At 45.6% G+C, this 21,817-nt stretch overlaps 1 protein-coding gene across 4 annotated transcripts in view; it reads right to left on the bottom strand.

Moving 5' to 3' along the window:
* LOC137373618 (latent-transforming growth factor beta-binding protein 2-like) overlaps positions 1-21,817 on the bottom strand; it is a 773,188-nt gene that overhangs the window by 474,754 nt on the left and 276,617 nt on the right. For all 4 annotated transcript variants that reach the window (XM_068038663.1, XM_068038661.1, XM_068038660.1 and 1 more), the window contains exon 8: positions 17,443-17,545. In XM_068038663.1, the coding sequence (XP_067894764.1) occupies positions 17,443-17,545 (103 nt within the window). The remainder of the gene's footprint in view (positions 1-17,442; positions 17,546-21,817) is intronic.

The raw sequence follows: 21,817 nt of genomic DNA on the forward strand, positions 1-21,817 counted from the left end.
CTGGTACATCTGCATCCTCAAAATCACTGACTCCTTCTTTATGATCTGAAAGTCTGGGAGGGTGAAACCCATTGTTCTTCAGGTGTTACCCCTGCATTCCCTATTTTTTCAAAAAATGCCTTTGATCTGTGTTCTCTGTTGTCTTGATAACCAAGATTTCTGTCCTTGAGAAGAGCAGATGTGAGGTCATCTGACTTCTCAGATGCTATCTGAAACTTTTAAAATCACGGTTTAAAAAAAAATCATGTTACAAAGTTTAGGGTTCTATCATGCAATTAACACTCTGCTGCAATTTTCAAGACAAGTAACAAGACTACTGCTGAGGACAGGTTCTACCCAGTAACATAAGTGGTTCAGGATGCAAATAGGCAATTTGGAATGCTCTTTAAAGGACACTCAGCTGAAATCAGTTGAATCATTGGATCTAGCTGGAAGAAAGCGTTTCAGCCACAGTTAACTGCCCTGTATCACCTGCTTCAGCCAGATGTAGAATCTATAACTGAAGATGGACATGCTCTGCCTGTGGCAGCTAAATTATAATAGCTCTGAACATTTTCACCTCCGCCATCTCAGGCTGCAGCAGGTGACATGATGCATATCCGCCTGGCTGCTTATGCCACAACACCACCCTCCCACTGACAATCGTTACAACCATAGTCATGAAAGTATCTGTGCCATCGTCAAGCATGTTATTAGGATTATAAGTAGCATTTCATATGCCTGGACTGGTCAGGGGAGCAGGGCAAATCAGTCTGCAGAGAATGCATACATGGTGATAGCATGCTGCATGTTCCGCAATATCAGCAATGCAACCTGGACAGATCTTTGATGCCTTGTATGAGTCTGAACAGCAGGAGCTGGAAAATGAAAGAGAATCTACAGTCCAGCAGAAGCTAGTGTTTCATGAGGCATTTGATCATGTAGCATTTCACTTTTCTTCCAAAACCTGTCAAGACCACTCCTCTCTAATTGGGAATCCAGGGGTAACTAATTGCATTTTTGATTGGGAAATAAAAAATTAGTAATAGACACTCATCGATCATGTAATCTCAATTCTAATTTTTGCATTGGTATGCGTGTATACTTTAACCTTTTTTGCATTTGTTGGTAAATTGTTAGGATGAAAAGCAGAGTTTGCAAGGGTTTTTTGATCATTGTTTGTGCTGATTGGCCATCTGCTTAAATAATGTGTAACACAGGTGAAAAAGTCAGACTTCAGTACCATGAAATGCCAGTAATATTGCATGCAGAAGAGAGCGGTCACTGTAGTCAGTTTGACAAAATGGAATAACTATTCCATATTAGCACAAGGATGTAAGCCCAACCATTATCAAATAGCTCCAACACAGCACATCATGGAAAGGGTAGGCAGCATCTAACTGCATTCTTGGTGGAGAGCAGGGGCAGGTCTGGAGTATCTTCTGTGAGTCCAGGTACTCAGCAAGCGATCAGAGGAAGTGAAATATCTCTCACAATTGCGGAACAAAAACAGAGCAGCTGCACTAAGGTATTCCGTGTCTGATAAATTCATACCAGAACTCCAAACTTTTGTGACAGAGAAAGACTGCAACGTACCACCCTGAGTGGTGGTAGATGTTTGTTATACAAATATATATGTGAATTTACCTATATTGACTGTATTAATGCTTGCAGCTAAAACGGTATCACCATAGCCATATCTGCGGCTAGTCCATGATTTTTATTGAACAATACTATAATAATAATAATAATATCAATGATTTGGTTGAGTGGGTTGAAAAGTGGCAAATGGAATTCAATCCAGATAAGTGTGAGGGAATGCATTTGGGGAGGAAAAATAAAGCAAAGGAATACACAATAAACGGGAGGATATTGAGAGGGGTAAAAGAAGTGAGAAACCTTGGAGTGCATGTCCACAGGTCCCTGAAGGTGGCAGGACAGGTAGAGTGGTGAAGAAGGCAGATGGAATGTTTTCCTTTATTGGCCGAGGTATAGAATTCAAAAGCAGGGATGTAATACTTCTTCTTCTTTGGCCTCCTTGTCTCGGGAGACAATGGGTAAGCGCCTGGAGGTGGTCAGTGGTTTGTGGAGCAGTGCCTGGAGTGGCTATAAAGTGGCAGACTCTTCAACAGGTGCTGCAGATAAAATTAGTTGTCAGGGCTATTTCGCAGTTGGCTCTCCCCTTGCGCTTCTGTCTTTTTGTCTGCCAACTGCTAAGTCTCTTTGACTTCCAACACATTAGCCCCGCCTTTATGGCTGCCCGCCAGCTCTGCAAATCGCTGGCAACTGACTCCCACGACTTGTGATCAATGTCACAGGACTTCATGTCGCGTTTGCAGACGTCTTTGAAGCAGAGACATGGACGGCCGGTGGGTCTGATAGCAGTAGCGAGCTCGCTGTACAATGTGGCCTTGGGAATCCTGCCATCTTCCATGCGGCTCACATGGCCAAGCCATCTCAAGCACCGCTGACTCAGTAGGGTGTATAAGCTGGGGATGTTGGCCACCTCGAGGACTTCTGTGTTGGAGATACGGTCCTGCCACCTGATGCCAAGGATTCTCCAGAGGCAGCGAAGATGGAATGAATTGAGACGTCGCTCTTGGCTGACATACGTTGTCCAGGCCTCGCTGCCGTAGAGCAAGATACTGAGGACACAGGCTTGATACACGCGGACTTTTGTGTTCCGTGTCAGTGTGCCATTTTCCCACACTCTCTTGGCCAGTCTGGACACAGCAGTGGAAGCCTTTCCCATGCGCTTGTTGATTTCTGCATCGAAAGACAGGTTACTGGTGATAGTTGAGCCTAGGTAGGTGAACACTTGAACCACTTCCAGAGCGTGGTCGCCGATATTGATGGATGGAGCATTTCTGACGTCCTGTCCCATGATGTTCGTTTTCTTGAGGCTGATGGTTAGGCCAAATTCGTTGCAGGCAGCCGCAAACCTGTCGATGAGATTCGGCAGACACTCTTCAGTGTGAGATGTTAATGCAGCATTGTTAGCAAAGAGGAGTTCCCTGATGAGGACTTTCCGTACTTTGGTCTTCGCTCTTAGAGGGGCAAAGTTGAACAACCTGCCACCTGATCTTGCGTGGAGGAAAATTCCTTCTTCTGAAGACTTGAACGCATGTGAGAATAGCATGGAGAAGAAAATCCCAAACAGTGTAGGTGCGAGAACACAGCCCTGTTTCACGCCACTCTGGATAGGAAAGGGGTCTGATGAGGCGCCGCTATGCTGAATTGTGCCTTTCATATTGTCATGGAATGAGGTGATGATACTTAATAGCTTTGGTGGACATCCGATCTTTTCTAGTAGTCTGAAGAGACCACGTCTGCTGACGAGATCAAAGGCTTTGATGAGATCAATGAAAGCAACGTAGAGGGGCATCTGTTGTTCGCGGCATTTCTCCTGTAGCTGACGAAGGGAGAACAGCATGTCAATGGTCAATCTCTCTGCTCGAAAGACACACTGTGCCTCAGGGTAGACACGCTCGGCCAGCTTCTGGAGCCTATTTAAAGCGACTCGAGCGAAGACTTTCCCCACTATGTTGAGCAGGGAGATTCCACGGTAGTTGTTGCAGTCACCATGGTCACCTTTGTTTTTATAGAGGGTGATGATATTGGCATCGCGCATGTCCTGTAGTACTGCTCCCTCATCCCAGCACAGGCAGAGCAGTTCGTAGAGTGCTGAGATTATAGCAAGCTTAGCACTCTTGATTATTTCAGGGGTAATGCCGTCCTTCCCAGGGGCTTTTCCGCTGGCTAGAGAATCAAGGGCATTACTGAGTTCCAATTTTGTTGGCTGTACGTCCAGCTCATCCATGACTGGCAGAGGCTGGGCTGCATTGAGGGCAGTCTCAGTGACAACATTCTCCCTGGAGTACAGTTCTCGGTAGTGCTCAACCCAGCGGTCCATTTGCTTGCGTTGGTCAGTGATTGTGTCCCCTGATTTAGATTTGAGGGGGGCGATCTTCTTGATGGTTGGCCCAAAAGCTCTCTTAATGCCATCATACATTCCTCTGATGTTTCCGGTGTCTGAGGCCAGCTGAATATGATTGCATAGGTGTTGCCAGTAGTCATTTGCGCAGCGCCTGCTGTTCTTTGTGCAGCGCATCTGGCTGTTTTAAGTGCTACGGATGTTAACTCGCTGGGGGCTTTCTTGTAGTTCAGCAGTGCAATGCGCTTAGCGGCTATGACAGGTTCCAGCTCTTCAAAGTGAGATTGAAACCAGTCTGCATTCCGCTTCACGCCATAGGTAGTCATAGCTGACTCATAGATGGCGTCGCTGATGTGGGCCCACTTGGTCTCTGCATCCCCTGTGGGGGTGTTTTGAAGGGATTTTTCAAGTGAATTAAAAAATTTTTGTAACAGCTGTGGATAAGAAATTCTGCTCATGTTGATGCGCGGATGGCCCTTCTGCTTGGAGTGATGCAGCTTCTTTGGTTTGAGTCTACCCTTGCTGCAGACCAGGGAGTGGTCGGTGTCGCAGTCCACACTGTGGAAGCTGCGTGTGATTTGAACGCTGTTTAAAAAGGCTCGCCTTGTGACGATGAGGTCCAGCTGGTGCCAACGACGTGATCTTGGGTGCCTCCATGAAACCTGGTGACAGGGTCTAGTGTGAAAGAACGAGTTGGTGATGCAGAGGTTATGATAGGTACACAACTCAAGCAGTCTCTGTCCATTCTCATTCATCCTTCCAATGCCATAGCACCCAAGGCAGGAGGGCCATGAGTCATGGTCGGCCCCAACCCTGGCATTAAAGTCCCCCAGCAGGAACAGATGTTCAGTATTGGGGATGCTACTAATGATGTTATGGAGTTCCTCGCAGAACTGGTCTTTAGCTTCAGGTGGGGAGCAGAGAGTTGGAGCATAGATGCTGAGTAGGTGTACTGGACCAGAGGCGGTGAGCAGTCGGATGGACAGTATGCATTCTGAGCCATTTGAAGGTGGCTCTATCATGCTGAGCAAAGAGTTTCTGATGGCGAAGCCCACTCCATGCTGTCTTGGTTCTTCAGGATCCATACCGTGCCAGTAGAAGGTGTCGTTTTGCTCTCTTAGAGATCCACTCGCAGGGAGGCGTGTCTCCTGAAGTGCTGCAATGTCCACATTGAGTCTACTGAGCTCGTTGTTGATGATGGCGGTCTTCCGAGAATCGTTGATTTGTGTAAGGTCTTACGACAGGCCAGGACACATAGTTCTGCCGTTCCAGCTTGCAAAACGGAGGGCTGGTACCTTATTTCCTTTTTTTATCATGCTGTTTGGTGCAGTGTTGCAGTCCGCTTTTCGGGCAATGACCCTGAGCTCCAAGCACCCTTGAAGCAGGTGGACTGTGGCAGGACAGAACCTTACTGACCAGGGGCTGCCCGGTTTGAGGCGGGCGGTAGCTGTCCAGTGAGGTGCGATGACCTCTCCCACCGACAAAGGCAACCCGTGTCGCCCAATCTCTACGCCAATTGAGCTGGAATTGTAACCCGTAACTGCTGCCTTCTGCGTTGTTTCAGTCGCTGTGAGGCGACTATGGAGTGTATGGGGGTTGTGAGTTGCCCAAGCGTCAAAACCCCCCTCTCAGCCTTTCTGGTGGGGTCCAAAGGAGTGCAGAGCACGACGTTTGGCACCGGTATGGCTGCAGGAACTGCCGGAAACATGCTAAAGGTGACACATGACCGCCTACGGGGTTCCTCTCCGGATTTTCTGTTAGGGTTTACTTCCTTAGCTTTGGACTCTCCCGAGATTCCCACAAGGCAGTGGGGTTGTTAGGGCCCCTGCTCAGGCATAGGTGGATGCCGGTGGGAGGAGGGGGTGCGAGGGGGAGGGGTGGAGGGAAGGGGGTGCGAGGGGGAGCTGGGAAGGGGGCTGCAGGGGGGTGGGGGGGTGCAGGGGAAGGGGGAGAGTGAGGAAGATGGTGCGAGGGGGTAGCTAGGAAGGGGTTGCGAGGGGGGGGAGGGGGTGGGGGAAGAGAGTGTGAGGGGGGAGCGGTGGGGTGGGGGGAAGGGGGTGCTGGTAATAAAACATTTCATCAGTTCCCACCATCCCAGAAAACATCGCTGTGCCTGCAGTGTTGGTTGCTGCTGTGTTTAACAGGATTCCTCACAAGGATTACTAATGGAGATGACAAAGGGGAATGGTTCATAACCCAGCACAAAACCACTGCCGCACATCAATTGTCTTCAGCCTGGGAGAATGTTACCAGTGGAGTCCCACAGGAATCTGCTTTGCAACCTGCTTCATATCTTCATAAATACTTTGCAGCTAGGAGTCACAGCTCATCCGCGTCCTCCGGGAGGTGGGCGACAGCCTCAGGCACCAGTATCAGCAGAAATTCGCCGACATTGCGCTGCAGATGCGCTACGAGCCGCACATCTCCCACGGGCGCTCTGAAGTTCTGGCCGAGGAGCTGTTCCGCGATGGAGTCAACTGGGGCTGGGTCGTGGTTTTTTACGTGTTCGGGGGCACCTTTTTCTCAATGCTTCCCCTCTGCACTAGGTCTTATTACCCTAGGGTTCCGCTGCTCCTTCCTCTCTGCACTGGACTTACCGCACGCCGTGGCCCCGGACGCTCTGGACGATGAAGACAACAGGATAGAAGATCAGAGTATCACCAGCTGTAGTTTGCAATTTTGTCCAGTAGAGAAGGGTAGCCCAGGCGTCCAGAAAACTGGATGTCAATTTGAGCAAAATTCAGTGCTCAATGAAGAAAGCAAAGAGCAGGTATGGCTGGGAGAGGGCAGTGGGCCCAGGTAACATTAAACTAGCTGTTAACTTGTAGTTAGGGCTAAAATGTACTGATTAAAGAGCCAGGGGAATTTAAACAGTTTAAGAGGGTAGATTGGGGGAGAAAGCACTAAGAATGGGAGCAGATGGCCATGGATAGAGTTGCACAGCTGGTTAGGCCACTGCTGGAGTATTGCGTACAGTTCTGGTCACCACATTACAGAAAGGACATAATTGACCTGGAGAGAGTACAGAGGAGATTTACAAGAATGTTGCCAGGGCTCGTAAGTTGCAGCAATGAGGAAAGATTGGATAGGCTAAGGTTGTTTTCCTTAGAACAGAGGAGACTGAGGGGTGACTTAATTGAAGTGTACAATATTATGAGGAACTTAGACAGAGTAGACAGGAAGGACCTGTTTCCCCTAGCGGAGAGGTCAATTACCGGGGGCACAGATTTAAAGTGATTGGTAGGATTAGAGGGGACATGAGGAAAAACTTTTTCACCCAGAGGGTGATAGGTGTCTGGAATTCACTGCCAGGAACGGTGGTGGAGGCAGAAACAGTCAATTCTTTTAAAAGGTATCTGGACATGCACCTGAAGTACTGTAACCTGTAAGGCCATAGACCAGGTGTTGGAAGGTGGGATTAGATTGGGTGGCTATTTTTTTGGCCGGCATGGACACGACGGGCTGAATGGCCTCCTTCTGTGCTGTAATTTTCCTATGGTTAAATGGTTCTAATACTGCTAAATTCCAAAATATCACATTATTTGCAAAGTACTTGCTCACTGTAACTTTCTCTATATTGTAACATAAACTCGAAATGTGACCCTGGAATTTTCAGCACAATAACAGCATAATGGCTGTTCCAGTACAGCTACAATACTGGCATGGACCCAACAATGTGGAAAATTGCCTCGGTATGGCTGGTCCACAAAAAGCAGGTCAAATCCAATCCGGCCAATTACTGCCCCATCAAGCTACTCTCAATCATCAGCAAAATGATGGAAAGTGTCACTGACAATGCCATTAAGCAGCACTTATGCAGCGATAACCTGCTTACTGTTACTCAGTTTGGGTTCCGCCAGGGCCACTCGGCTCCTGACTTCATAACAGCCTTTGTCCAAACATGGATAAAAAAAGCTGAATTCAAGAAGTGAGTTGAGAGTGATTGCCTTTGACATCAGGGCAACATTTGACTGAGTAAGGCATCAAGGATCCCCAGCAAAATTGAAGTCTATGGGAATTAGGGGGAAACCTCTCCACTGGTTGCAGTTATACCTAGCACAAAGGAAGATAGTTGTGATTGTTGGAGGCCAAACATCTAAGTCCCAGGACATTGCTGCAGGAGTTCCTCAGGGTAGTGTCCTAAGCATCTTCAGCTGTTTCATCAATGACCTTCCCTCCATCATAAGGTCAGAAGCGTGGATGCTCACTGATGATTACACAGTGTACAGTACCATTCACAATTCCCCAGATACTGAAGTCATCTGTATCGACATGCAGCAAGACCTAAACAGCATTCAGGCTTGAGCTGATAAGTGGCAAGTAACATTCACACTACACAAGTGCCAGGCAATGACCATCTCAAACAAGAAAGAATCTAACCATCTCTCCTTGACATTCAACGGCATTACCATTGCTGAATCCCGCACCATCAACATCCTGGAGGACACCACTGACCAGAAACTTAACTGGAGCAGCCATATAAATACTGTGGCTACAGGAGTAGGTTAAAAGCTCAGAATTCTGCAGCAAGTAACTAATTTTCTGAGTCCCGAAAGCCTGTTAACCATTTACAAGGCACAAGTCAGGATTGTGATGGAATAATCTCCATTTACCTGGATGAGTGCAGCTCCAACAACACTCAAGAAGCTCGACACCATCCAGGACAAAGTGGCCCGCTTGATCGGCACCCCATTCATCACCTTAAGTATTCACTCCCTTCACCACCAGTGAACAATGTATATCATATACAAGATGCACTGCGGCAACTCACTAAGCCTCCTTCGAGAGCACCTTCCAAGCCCTTGACCTCTACCACCTAGAAGGACAAGGACAGCAGATGCATGGGATCACCACCACCTGAAAATTCCCCTCCAAGTCACACATCATCCTGACTTGGAACTATATCGCTGTTCCTTCACTGTCACTGGGTCAAAAACTTGGAGCTCCCTTCCTAATAGCACTGTGGGTGTACCTACACCAAATGGGCTGCAACGGTTCAAGAAGGTAGCTCACCACCATTTCCTCAAGGGCAATGGGGATGGGCAACAAATGCTGGCATTGCCAGCGATGCTCACAGCCCACAGAAGAAAAGAAAAGCAGCATTCCGCTGGAATTTTCCAAGAAAATTTGCCCATAATGCTTATTTTTCTACTGGAATCTCATTATGTGTTAGTTTTCTTGATTATTTTTGCAACTCGAAGTTATGTCTGCCAAAATTCCATTGCTCATTACTATAGCACCCGCACTGGCCTATGAAAAAGACCACTTACGTCAGTTCTGAACAGGCATAAGTTTACATCCAACATTGTAAGTGCAGCAGGACATAGTCACTATATTTCTGGTGTCTTATAGCAAGTTTGTCATGGCAGAGTTATCTTTCCTTACTTAGACACATCAGATGGAATTTTATTTCAACAGACCTGCTCACAGCAGGGAGTGAGAGCAAGGAGGCGGCAGCGGGTCAGTAACCCCTTTGTTTCAGCCGACCAGTAACAGAGTGCAAGCGTGATGACAACCTGTCAGTGGAAGGCTCTCTATTTAAAGGGACCCCAGCGGGGTCAGAATGGCTGTATCCTGCATTCAAAAAGGGCGCGGCACAAGCGCGAGATGTGCACCGTGGAGCCGCCACTATATTTAGCGCAGTGGTTCATCTACATGGCCGGGGCAGACCTTCCCCCCTCACCCCCTGATGATGTGGGAGGGGGTGGGTGCTCCATCCCCAGCAACAATGTCCGGTACCACCGCGCAGGCTCCGTCGCCATTTGTAAAGAGTTCCAGCCCTTCAATTTAATTTAAAGTTTTAAAGTTACAGGACCTATTAAATGAAAATGAAAAATGTTATAAAAGTTTCAATCCCCCCCAATGACTAATCATTTATTAATTGCCCTTCCCAGAAAAAAAAATTTACATTGCGATCCCAACCTTCCTCTCCCCCAAAGTTTAAAACCTTTTACCTTCAACCCCTTCCCACCATCCCCTCCACCAATCGCAACAGACTTCCCCACGCCCCCCCCGCCCTGCCCTGAAAACTTATCTGTTCCCCCCCCCTTCAACCAGTGTTCCACCTTAGATCTCCGAATGGAGATCCGAAGGCACGGGAGTTTCGGCAACCGACAGGAATATCACAATGAGACGGCCGGCGGCAGCAGGTAAATGGCAGCAGGATAGGAGGGGGGGGGTGGGGGGGCGCCGCCACGAGCAGACATCTCTTGGAGATATTTTCCGGGCCCCCTCCCCCCGCCATGACCCCATCAGTGGCCCGGTAAAATTCAGCCCTTTTTGAAGGCTGCAGGAAGAAGAATGATGGCAGGAAGACATGGAAAGCCTGCCACCTGGTTCTCTGATTCTTCTCTGGAGGTGATGCTGGAATCGGTAAGGGCCAGAAGAGAAGTCCTGTTTCCTGCAGAGGGGAGAAAGAGACCAGGTACCCAAACCAAAAAGGCACGGACGGAGGTATAAAAAGTAGTGAGCAGTAGGAATGTGGTTCCTCACAACTGGACACAGTGCCTCAAGAGATTTAATGACTTAATAAGTGCAAGAAAGGAGAGTGGCATAACACTTTCAGGTGTCAACTCACACCCCCTGACTTCCCCAACGTTGTCCTGCACAGCACTCCTCAGACCAATACACCTTACACTTATTCCTCTCTCTCCAGGCACCTCCTCACATCCCATCTTAATAGCCAACACTCATACTCACCCTCACCTATTGCCATTTCTCACCTATCCCCCATAGTCACGCCTCACAAATGTTCTCATTCTATGCTCGCCACACATTCCACTTCTCACACTCGTAACTCTTTTCTCTCATTGCAGAAGAGAGCGCACAATCCAAGGAGTGGCAGTGAACCGGTGTGGACCTGCGGAGGAACAGGTTCTGGACATCGGCAGGATGGCACAGTCCATGGGCCGCAGGCGATGGAGAGATGGGGGTCTCCCACATACCTGGTGACAGTAAAATAAAAGCAAAATGTAGACCAATGTGTCCCCATTGCACCTTCCCATGCAATTGCAGAAGGTGTAATACCTGCCCTTTCACCTCCTCTCTCCTCATCATCCAAGGCCCCAAACACTCCTTCCAGGTGAAGCAGCAATTTACTTGTACTTCTGTCAATTTAATATACTGTATTTGCTGCTCATAATACAGTCTTCTCTACATTGGGAAGACCAAACACAGATTAGGTGATCGCTTTGCAGAACACCTCTACTCAGTCTGCAAGCATGACCCTGAGCTTCCGGTTGCTTGCGATTTTAATTCACCACCTCACTCTCACGCCTACGTTTCTGTCCTCGGCCGGCTGCAGTGTTCCAGTGAACCTCATCTTCCGATTAGGCACTTTGCAACCTTCTGGACTCATTGAGTTCAACTTGGTTTTAAACTTGCTTTTCATGTTTTTGCTTTCTGACAGAGCTGTTCATTATTTTGCAATTAACACCCTCTCTGGACAAATGTTTGTCTTTTACTACAACTATTACCACTTCCTTTGCCTTTTACTTCACCAAATCATTGTCATTTAATCTCTCCTGTCTTCTGCCCTATCACAGACCTTCCCTTTTGTTCTTCTTCTCCACTCCCTTTCACTTGCTCAAAACATATTATATTTCTAACCTTTGCCAGTTCTGATGAAAGGTCATTGACCTGAAACGTTAACTCTGTTTCTCTCTCCATGAATGCTGCCAGACCTGCTGAATATTTCCAGCACTTTCTGTTTTTATACCTGGTGATGGTATTAGATATCACTGCCACTTGGCACACTACAGTCACTCATGCTTAATTGATGTCACCACTAACTGAAATGTCATGATATGTATAATGCAGAGTTTGAACCCTTTCCCCATGTCAGCAATAATTCATGTTTTCATCTACCACAGGTCCTTCAAAGCTGACGCGGTAGCTAGAATGGGAGGAGGCCAAGGACTCCTCAGAGGAAGGCGAACACGCTGAGGATGCACGGTCACATGACTCATGCACACACTACACCAGCACAGACACACACATTTTGGTGGGTACTGGAGTAGAGATAGCTAAGTTATCACATTGTGAGGCATGCATTAGAAGCGGTTACTGGAGACAAGGACAACATTGGAGAACCCCCATCAGAGGGCACGGGACACTCTAAGCACTGCTCAGCTGGACGTAGATGCTGAGTCTTGGGGGTCATTTATGAAAAGGGAACTTCCGAAGCAGCAATGGGAAATATGTGTGTTTCTATTAGCATCTCTTGGAGAGATATTGGAGGTGCCCATCTCTGATATTAATGCCATGATATCTCAAGTATTTGCACTGATGGCCACCTTCATGGGAAGAATGGCTACCTACTTGGAGAATCAGATGTGGCAAGCCACTGACTGTATGCTGGCCCAAACCAATGGCCTGCATGCTCAGTCTGATACTTTAACCAGAGGAAAGCTTCATCTTGGTGGCTCAACAGCTCACTGAAATGCAGCAAAATGCTCTCCAGCTCTTGGCTAACAGGAGTGCAGGTGGACCATGAGAAGAAAGATGCAGAAAGGGCACATGGAAGTCGGAACTCTTCTCACGGTGCTCCCATTTCTCATCCCTTGCCTCCCACCTCCAGACAGAGCGCCACATACTGGCTTATGCCCTGATGACAGAGTCTGCCCCTGCACAGGTACAGGTGGGCAGCCTTTGGCAGGGCCCTCAAGGGCTCCAAAGCCCAGCGGTCATCCACCACATGGGCATCTCAGCTGTCAAAGTAGGGAAACGAGCAATTCGCCTCTAGTTCTGTTGAAGCCACGGAGTGTTCACCACATAGGAGGAATAGGAGGTGGATGAGAAAGACATATTAGTTGCATGAGGGGATTCACATGGGTGTAAATAATGATGTTAATGTCAATATGTATATGTTTATTTAAATGAATCAAACACTTTATTTGGACTCTACATTCTTCTACCATCTACTTTGGTGCATTACGAATACCAAATGGGCAGTAGCCTTCAGGAGAATTGTATGACCAGGCTGGAAGATGAGGAAAGGGTATGAATGTAACCATTGGATTTTTGGCTGTAGGAATGATTTGTGTTTCATGGCAGGGGTGGGCAGAGGGTTTCTGATTGCACTACCATATCACTGCACACACTCAGATTTATTATATTCGTTCGGGCGATGTGGGCATTGCTGGCTATGCCAGCATTTATTGACCATCCCTAATTGCCCTAGCGAAGGTGGTCGTGAGCTGCTTTCTTGTACCACTGCAGTTCTTGAGGTTTTGGTACACCAACAGTGCCGTTAGGAAGGGAATTCCAGGATTAACTAAAAGCGTGCCTGTATGAGACCATTGCAGCCTTCTTTGGCAGACAGGTGATCAGCTGCAGACACCCGGTCAGATCTGGTTCCTCCTCCTCCTCAGATGCTGGACGGTTTGCACCTTCCTCCTCCTGCAGCTCCATTCTTCTCTACAGCAACATATTGTGCAGACCAAAGCCATTCTCAAGACCCTTACTGACGGGTGCCCCCAGATCTGTTGAGGCACCTGAATCACATCTTCAGTGACCCAATGGCTTGCTCAATGCCGCTCTTGAAATCATGTGGCTTTTGTTGTACCTCTCCTCTGCATCAGTGTAGGGCTCCTCACAGGTATCATCAGCCAGGTCCTCAGAGCCACCAAGGAGCCACCTGCTCACTCTGTGTGGAGGTATAAAAACTTGTGGGAGATATGACTGTTGAAGAATGAAGGAATCATAGCAACTTCCAGGATATCTTGGACAGACATGCATGATAACCTTCTGATGATTCACATAACAGCTGAACATTGAGTGAGTGGAATTCCTTCCAATTGATAAATACCACAAGAGCATCTGAGGGTGCCTTGTAGTCACATGTGTGCAGTCAATGACTGTAGCTATAGGAATCTAGCCACCGCAGCAAATCAGAGAAAACTCTGTGACTGACTGACCTCATCAGTGTCAAAATGGACATAAGTGGTGGCCCTGGCAAGCATGGCATTGGCTAGCTGAGAGATATAATTGTGGGCTGCAGATTTTGAAATTCTGCAGGTGTCACCAACAGATCCCTGGAAGTTGCTGGAGGTGAAGAAATTTAGGGCTGTGGTAATCTTGATGGCCACTGGCAATGCATGCCCACCTGGTCCAGTTGGAAGGAGATCTTGTTCCAGGAGGCAGCAGATGTCAGCAACAACCTGCTGCAAAATGCTGGGCCTCCTCAGCCACTATTTCTCTGTCATGTCGAGAAAGCTTCCTGTATACCGTGTGCTTGGGATATCACTTCCGTCGAACTGGAGCTCTGTGTCTATCCCCTCTGTCCCATGGAGCGGCATGTGGCTGAGGAGAAGGCAGCTGCTGTTGGTTGCATTGCTGATGCTGGTGCTGTTGGTATGGCTATTCCTCCTGTTCCTCATCAGAGGTTCATGCTATAGCTGCATAAGCTACTCCCCTGCTGCAGTGAAGGCTGATGGCAGGGAAGATCAGATCAAGGTGAGTGAAGTCCAAAGCAGGTGAAATTACTTCCAAAAAATTGGAAATCACCTGTGAAGCAGTGAAATCACGCTCTCAGAACAGGTTCAGTGAGCACAAGCCTTTTCCATAGTGAAACCACCCTTTAAAGGCTTTCTGGACTGACAGTATCATAGATCAATGACTCCCCACTGTGCTCTTGACTTGTTAACCCTGGCAAGTTCCACAAAGCTCAGCAAACACGTGTGCTGGCTGTTCAGCCAGAATTTTGCATTAAAGCCACAATCAATTGCATGTTTGAATATTTAAATCACTGACCTGACAACTTGACTGGGGTTTCCGGTTCGCTTCAGAACACGCTCTGGTAAAACCTGAAAGTGGGTGGGATCACATTGGGTTTCCAACACGTTGGCATTTGTTGGCCATTTAACCCCCTGTCTGCACCTGAACCTGTGGCCCCTTGGCAGATAAAGTCCTGCCCATTGTATTTTCGGTATCTTTGTATGCTTTCTTGTGGTATCAGAATCTGTTACATTAAGAAAAGTTTCCAAAATCGCATTTTCATAAACATGCTGTGTTTAATGTATATAAATGATAGCTTTATTGGTTCAATAATTTCTATGATAAATAGGGATTTAAAAAAAGGATTATTTATGCCGATTTCCACTTGTTTTACACCAGTTTTACATTCCAATGTATAGTCATGAGATTCTTGGAAAATTTCAGCATAAGCTTCCATTCGAAAGTTGGAACAGAAACCAACTCATGCCCACATTTAGAACATAAGAACATAAGAACTAGGAGCAGGAGTAGGCCGTCCGGCCCCTCGAGCCTGCTCCGCCATTCAATAAGATCATGGCTGATCTTTTCGTGGACTCAGATCCACTTACCCGCTCTCACCATATCCCTTAATTCCTTTATTGTTCAAAAAGATATCTACCTTAGCTTTAAAAACGTTTACTGAAGTAGCGTCAACTACTTCACTGGGCAAGGAATTCCATAGATTTACAACCCTCTGGGTGAAGAAGTTCCTTCTCAATTCAGTCCTAAATCTGCTCCCTCTAATCTTGAGGCTATGCCCTCTTGTCCTAGCTTCACCTGCCAGTGGAAACATCCTCTCTACTTGTATCTTATCTATTCCCTTCATAATTTTATATGTTTCTATAAGATCCCCCCTCATTCTTCTGAATTCCAATGAATATAATCCCAATCTACTCAGTCTCTCCTCATAAGCCAACCCCCTCAACTCCGGAATCAACCTAGTGAACCTCCTCTGCACCCTCTCCAGTGCCAGTACATCCTTTCTCAAGTAAGGAGACCAAAACTGCACACAGTACTCCAGGTGCAGCCTCACCAGTACCTTATACAGCTGCAACATAACCTCTCTGCTTTTAAACTCAATCCCTTTAGCAATGAAGGACAAAATTCCATTTGCCTTCCTAATTACTTGCTGTACCTGCAGACCAACCTTCTGCGATTCATGCACAAGGACACCCAGGTCCCTCTGCATAGCAGCATGCTGCAACTTTTTACCATTCAAGTAATAATCCTTTTTACCGTTACTCCTACCGAAATGAATGACTTCACATTTATTAACATTGTATTCCATCTGCCAGACCTTTGCCCACTCACTCAATGTATCTATGTTCCTCTGCAAAGTTTCACAATCATCTGCACACTTTGCTCTGCCACTCATCTTAGTGTCATCTGCAAACTTTGACACCCTACACGTGGTCCCCAACTCCAAATCATCTATATAAATTGTAAATAATTGCGGTCCCAACACCGATCCCTGAGGCACACCACTAGTGACTGATTGCCAACCAGAATAGCACTCATTTATCCCCACTCTCTGCTTCCTGTTAGTCAACCAATCCTCTATCCATGCTAATACTTTACCCCTAACGCCATGCATCCTTATCTTATGCAGCAGCCTCTTGTGCGGCACCTTGTCGAAGGCCTTTTGGAAATCTAGGTACACCACATCCACTGGGTCCCCATTGTCCACCTTGCTCGTAATGTCTTCACAGAATTCCAAAAGATTTGTCAAGCATGACCTGCCCTTCATGAACCCATGCTGCGTCTGCCCAACGGGACAATTTCTATCGAGATGCCCTGCTATTTCTTCCTTGATAATAGACTCAAGCATCTTCCCCACTACAGAGGTTAAGCTAACCGGTCTATAATTCCCCATCTTTTGTCTACCTCCCTTTTTAAACAGTGGCGTCACATCTGCTGTTTTCCTGGGATTGCTGCAGTGTTCCAGTGAACATCAATGCAAGCTCGAGGAACAGCACTTCATTTACCGATTAGGCACGCTACAGCCTGCTGGACTGAACATTGAGTTCAATCATTTCAGAGCATGATGGACCCCCCCTTTTTTAATTTTTATTTTTAGTTATTTTTTCTTTTTTTTATGTGTTTATTTTATTTTAGTTTGTTTAGTTTGTTTCTGCTGTGCCTACCCACTGGTTTTTTTCATATTTGTGCTTGGGGCCAGGCTGTTCAGTTTTCTGCCAATTATCACCCTCTCTGTACTAACGCTTTGTCTTTCACCACACCATTAACATACCATTTGCCTTTGCTCCATGACCTTCTGGTCAGTTATTCTTTGTGACCTTGTCCTAACAACACTTTCTCTTTTTTTATCTCTTGCCCTCTTTACTGGCTTAAAACCTATTACATTTCTAGCCTCTGCCAGTTCTGATGAAAGGTCACTGACCTGAAACATTAACTCTGATTCGCTCTCCACAGATGCTGCCAGACCTGCTGAGTATTTCCCGCATTTGTTTTTATTTCAGATTTCCAGCATCTTCAGTATTTTGCTTTTATTACATTTCAGCACAACTTGGATTGAGGAAATTCCATCAAATAAGTTCACAAAGAAAGAATGCTCACCAGTAAAGATGAAAAAGGGTAAAAGTTTTGATGTAATTAGTGATTATTTTTATAAAGGTACCTAGTCAATGTGAATGGAAGAGGAAAATATAAACAGTGTTTAGACTAGACCTGGGCCTGCCAATCTGGCTGACATCTAATAGTTTCTCCAGCACTAAGGATTCAAGTTATAACTCTTAAAAACCTTGACGGCTTACCTGGTTTTGGAGGGCATTTTGTACATTTATGGTACCCCCATGATATTCCTACGCTCCCACAACAATCATCCTGTTTTGTGAGACCTGGAAGTGGTTTTCCACACTAAAATACAAAGACAAGAAATTATTTATATAATTTTAGCTACAACTGCCTTCTGCCTTGAAGGGAAATATCTTCCTCTTTTTCCTAATAGTCAATAGCTCAATTTTTGGCCATGTTTAATGGCTACTAATCAGATTGGCAGATGCATAAATTATTATTGGGAACAAGAGAAAAAATAGCCAATCACAGTTTACCCATAGTCACACTCATTTCATAACTTTGTAGCAGCTAAATAGCCACTTCACAGATTTAACTGATGGAAAATTTGTTAATTTAGATGTGGAGTGTGAAAAACTTGTGCTCAACAACTCCACGCAAATGAAGAAAGTGTTTTTTACAGTTTGGGCCTGCCACAGATATTTTCTTGTGTTCCGTGGTGCCAGTGAAATGCATAAGTCGATCTCATGTCCCTTACCCTCCTCAATATCTACTCATATTGTGATAGCTTATTCCAGAAATTTAACAAAGGTATCCTGATGTGATATGAACAAGACAATACTGTCTTTTGTTTGTACCTTCACTGTCCCTATGTTTTTTTCAAAAGTAGACTAAAAAAACACCTGGTAACACCAAGGAGAGGCACATCCCAGACAACCTCGACCAAAAGCCGAGAATCTGGGACCTCCCAACACAATGGATTGGAGGTAATCAATGACTATTGACACAGGCTAACAAATTGCTTAATTTTTCTTACAGCCTGAAAAAAATAATATTTTAACCTTCTTTCATATTAGTGCTATTTTTAAATATATATATATGAACACGCTTTGTTTTAATTGTAACTTTTGTTCCCAAGTCCTCTCAGTGGAAAAAGGGACAAATAATCCCGAAAAGTGCCAATTCTAATCTCATCACAATGTTCAGTATTCATGAAAAAGGAATCCTAGTGCTTCAGCATTATGTAAGTTACAAGACATAGGAACAGGAACATTCTGCCTCTCGAGCACTCTATGGGCGGAATTTTCTTTTCCCCAAAGAAAATGGTGGCCCACATGTATGGGCCACACGCTGTCGCGATCTAGTCAGCGACGGCTCATTTAAATATGCAGGGCGGGTCACCCCTCCCCCCATCATGTGATGGGGTGCGGCCTCAGCAATGCTGTGAACGGCATCAGCTGCCTCTGCACAGGCGCTGGCGCCATTTTCAAAAGGCTGCCAGACCTGCCACAAAAATTGCAGGGTTGAAACCTGTACCTCTCCCACTGCACCACAAATAAATTCTTGCCCCATTCCCCACCCCCAAAACACTTAAATTGCAGAGTTGCCCTCTCTCCCACAAAACATTTAAATTGCTCAGTTGACTTGTTCCCCGCCGCCGCCACTGCAAACTGCACAAAGTGCAAAGGTCAACACATCCCCCCCGCCACCAAACTAGAAGTGCAGAGTTGACCCCGTTACGCTCCCCCCCCCCCATAACTACACTAAAAATCCTAAGTTTCCCCCTTCCCCAAATTGGTGGCACCAGCTTTCCCTGGATTCAAAATTGAAGGCGCGTGAGTGCCGTCCATCGCAGGGAAAATCCCAGACAGCTGGTAAGATCACAGAGAATTGTTTGTAAATGTATTCATGAGACTTATTTAAATATTTAAAGTCGGATTCCATCGCTGAGCTGTGGGGGGGATGCCACGGACCGTTGCTGCCACCAGGAAGATCAGGCCTGGCAATCCCGGCGTCGGGATCCGTGGTGGTCCGTTGGCGCTGCGATCTTCTGGCTCCTCCCACCATAGAGCCCAATGTCAGGAGCTCATCAAAATTCAGCCCTATTAGATAATTGCTGATCTGTATCTTGTACTTTAATTCAATTTACCTGTCTTTGTTCCATATCGCTAGATATTCTCACCCAACAAAAATCAATCAATTGAAAATTTGAATTGTCCCAGCATCCTCAGCTTTTTGGAAGAGTTCCAGACTTTCATTACCCTTTACATGAAAAAGTGTTTTCATTCCCAAAGACATAGCTATAATTTTAAGAATGTGTCCCCTTGTTCTGAATTCCCCACAAGAGGAAGTCGTTTATTTGTATCTACCCGAATAAATTCCTTTGCTATTTTAAAAACCTCAGTTAGATCACTCCTCAGTCTTCTAAGACTTGGGACTTCTTTTTCTAAACTACATTGTTGTCTGCTCGCACTAAATAAAGTAAGTGGACTCACTTCAGTCAATTAAAAATAAAAATTAAACTGCAAAAAAGGCAAAAATTGGAAATAGCTATCTAAGCTGCCTTCTACAGAATGGATACCATTTTTTCAGATAGGCATTTAATATCTTATTCGACAACAGTTACAAGAGTAAATAACAAATTTCCTTACGCATGCAACATCCCTGTGATTTGTTCATGTGTTACTGATTAATAGTCACATTTTGAATATGACTTTGCAGTTAAGTATCACTTTGCAATTCAATTCTTCCCCAACATTTGAAATTTTTATGCCTCATCAATTTTTTGGGTACTCCAGTTTTACACACGCCTGACTTGTGCCTTGTAGATGATAGAAAGGCTATGGCAAGTCAGGAGGCGAGTTACTTGTCACAGAATACCCAGCCTCTGACCTGCTCTTGTAGCCACAATATTTATGTGGCTGCTCCAGTTCAGTTTCTGGTCAATGGTGGACCCCAGGATATGGCAGTGGGGATTCAGTGTTGGTAATGCCATTGAATGTCAAGGGCAGGTTGTTCGACTATATCTTGTTGGAGATGGTTTTGCTTTGCTGACCTGTCATGCTGCTTTGAATTATTTGTTCACCTATATCTCTAGATCCCTTTGCTCTGTAGTTCATTCAGTTTCTTATTTTCCAAGTTGCAAGTGATGTTTCTATTTTTCTTACCAAGTGCATCACTTCACATTTACCTCTGCTAATGCTCACTTGCCATATAACTGCCCAGTCTGCAAGTTTTCAAATTTATTCTTGTATCATGTTGCATGTTCCTCAGTGTTAGCTATACCCCAAGTTTAGTACCATCGACAAATTTTGATAGAGTTACTTGCTCTTAAGTCCAAATCATTAATTTAAATTGTGAATAACAGTGGTCCTGGCGACGATCTTTGTGAAACATCGCTTCCTAACTTCCACCAATTTTAATGACAACCCTTTAAACTTACTCTCTGCTTTTTTCTTTTTACCAATTTGCTTCATATTTAGCTATTTGTCTCAACTCCATAGGCCCTAACCTTTGTCGTGAGCCTGCCATGTGGTACCATATCGAAGGCCTTTTGAAAATACAAGTATATGGCATCTACTACATCACCCGAGTCTACTCTTTCTGTTGCCACGTCAAATAATTTTATCAGGTTAATTGCGTATGACTTAGCTTTTTGGATTTTTCTGTCTCTAGATGCTCTTCCATCACTTATTTTAGTATAGATTCCAGTATGGACAAAAAGGCTAATGGAGTGGCAGCCAAGAACAGGAAAAAGAAGAAGGGGGAGGCCAAGAAAAAGATGGAGAGATGACATAATATCATACCTAGGAATCACATGGGTGAGAACAGCAAGGGAAGTGGAAAAGGCATGAGGAGGGCTATATCTTACAGTGGATGAATCCAGCCTAAATGATGAATGATGATGATTTGTTTCTACCACTGACAATAAGCATTTTGCATGTGGGAACATGTCCACTCATCTTCTGGCACTAATATATCAAGAAATAAATAGAGGAACAAATTTGCAAGGACATTACAGAGCGGGGCAAAAATTGTAAAGTAGTTATAATGGGGGACCTTAATTTTCCAAATATAGACTGGGATAGTAATAGTGTAAAAGGCAGAGAATGGAAAGAGCTTCTAGAGTGTGTTCAGGAGAATTTTCTACATCAGTATGTCTCCAGTCCAATGAGGAAGAAAGCATTGCTGGATCTGGATCTGGTTCTGGGGAATGAGATGGGTCAAGGGAATCAAGTGACAGTGGGGGAACATTAGGTGACAGTGTCCATAGCATCATAAGATTTAGGTTAGCTCTGGAAAAGGACAAGGAGCAATCCAGAGGAAAATTAATTGGGGGACAGCCAATTTCAATGGAGGGAGAATAGATCTGGCCCAGGTAAATCGGAATCAAAGATTAGCAGGCCAAACTGCAAGTGAACAGTAGGCTGCCTCTAAAGAGGCATTACTTCAGGTACAGTCAAGGTACTTTCCTACAGTGGAAAAGGTAGAGCAAATAAATCCAGAGCTCCCTCAACGACAGAAGAGATCGAGGGCAAGATGAAGCAGAAATAGGGTGCAAATGACAGATGTCCAGTGGATAATGTAATTGAGAACCAGGCGGAATATAGAAGG

This window comes from Heterodontus francisci, chromosome 9 (assembly GCF_036365525.1).
Source record: "Heterodontus francisci isolate sHetFra1 chromosome 9, sHetFra1.hap1, whole genome shotgun sequence".
NCBI lineage: Eukaryota > Metazoa > Chordata > Chondrichthyes > Heterodontiformes > Heterodontidae > Heterodontus > Heterodontus francisci.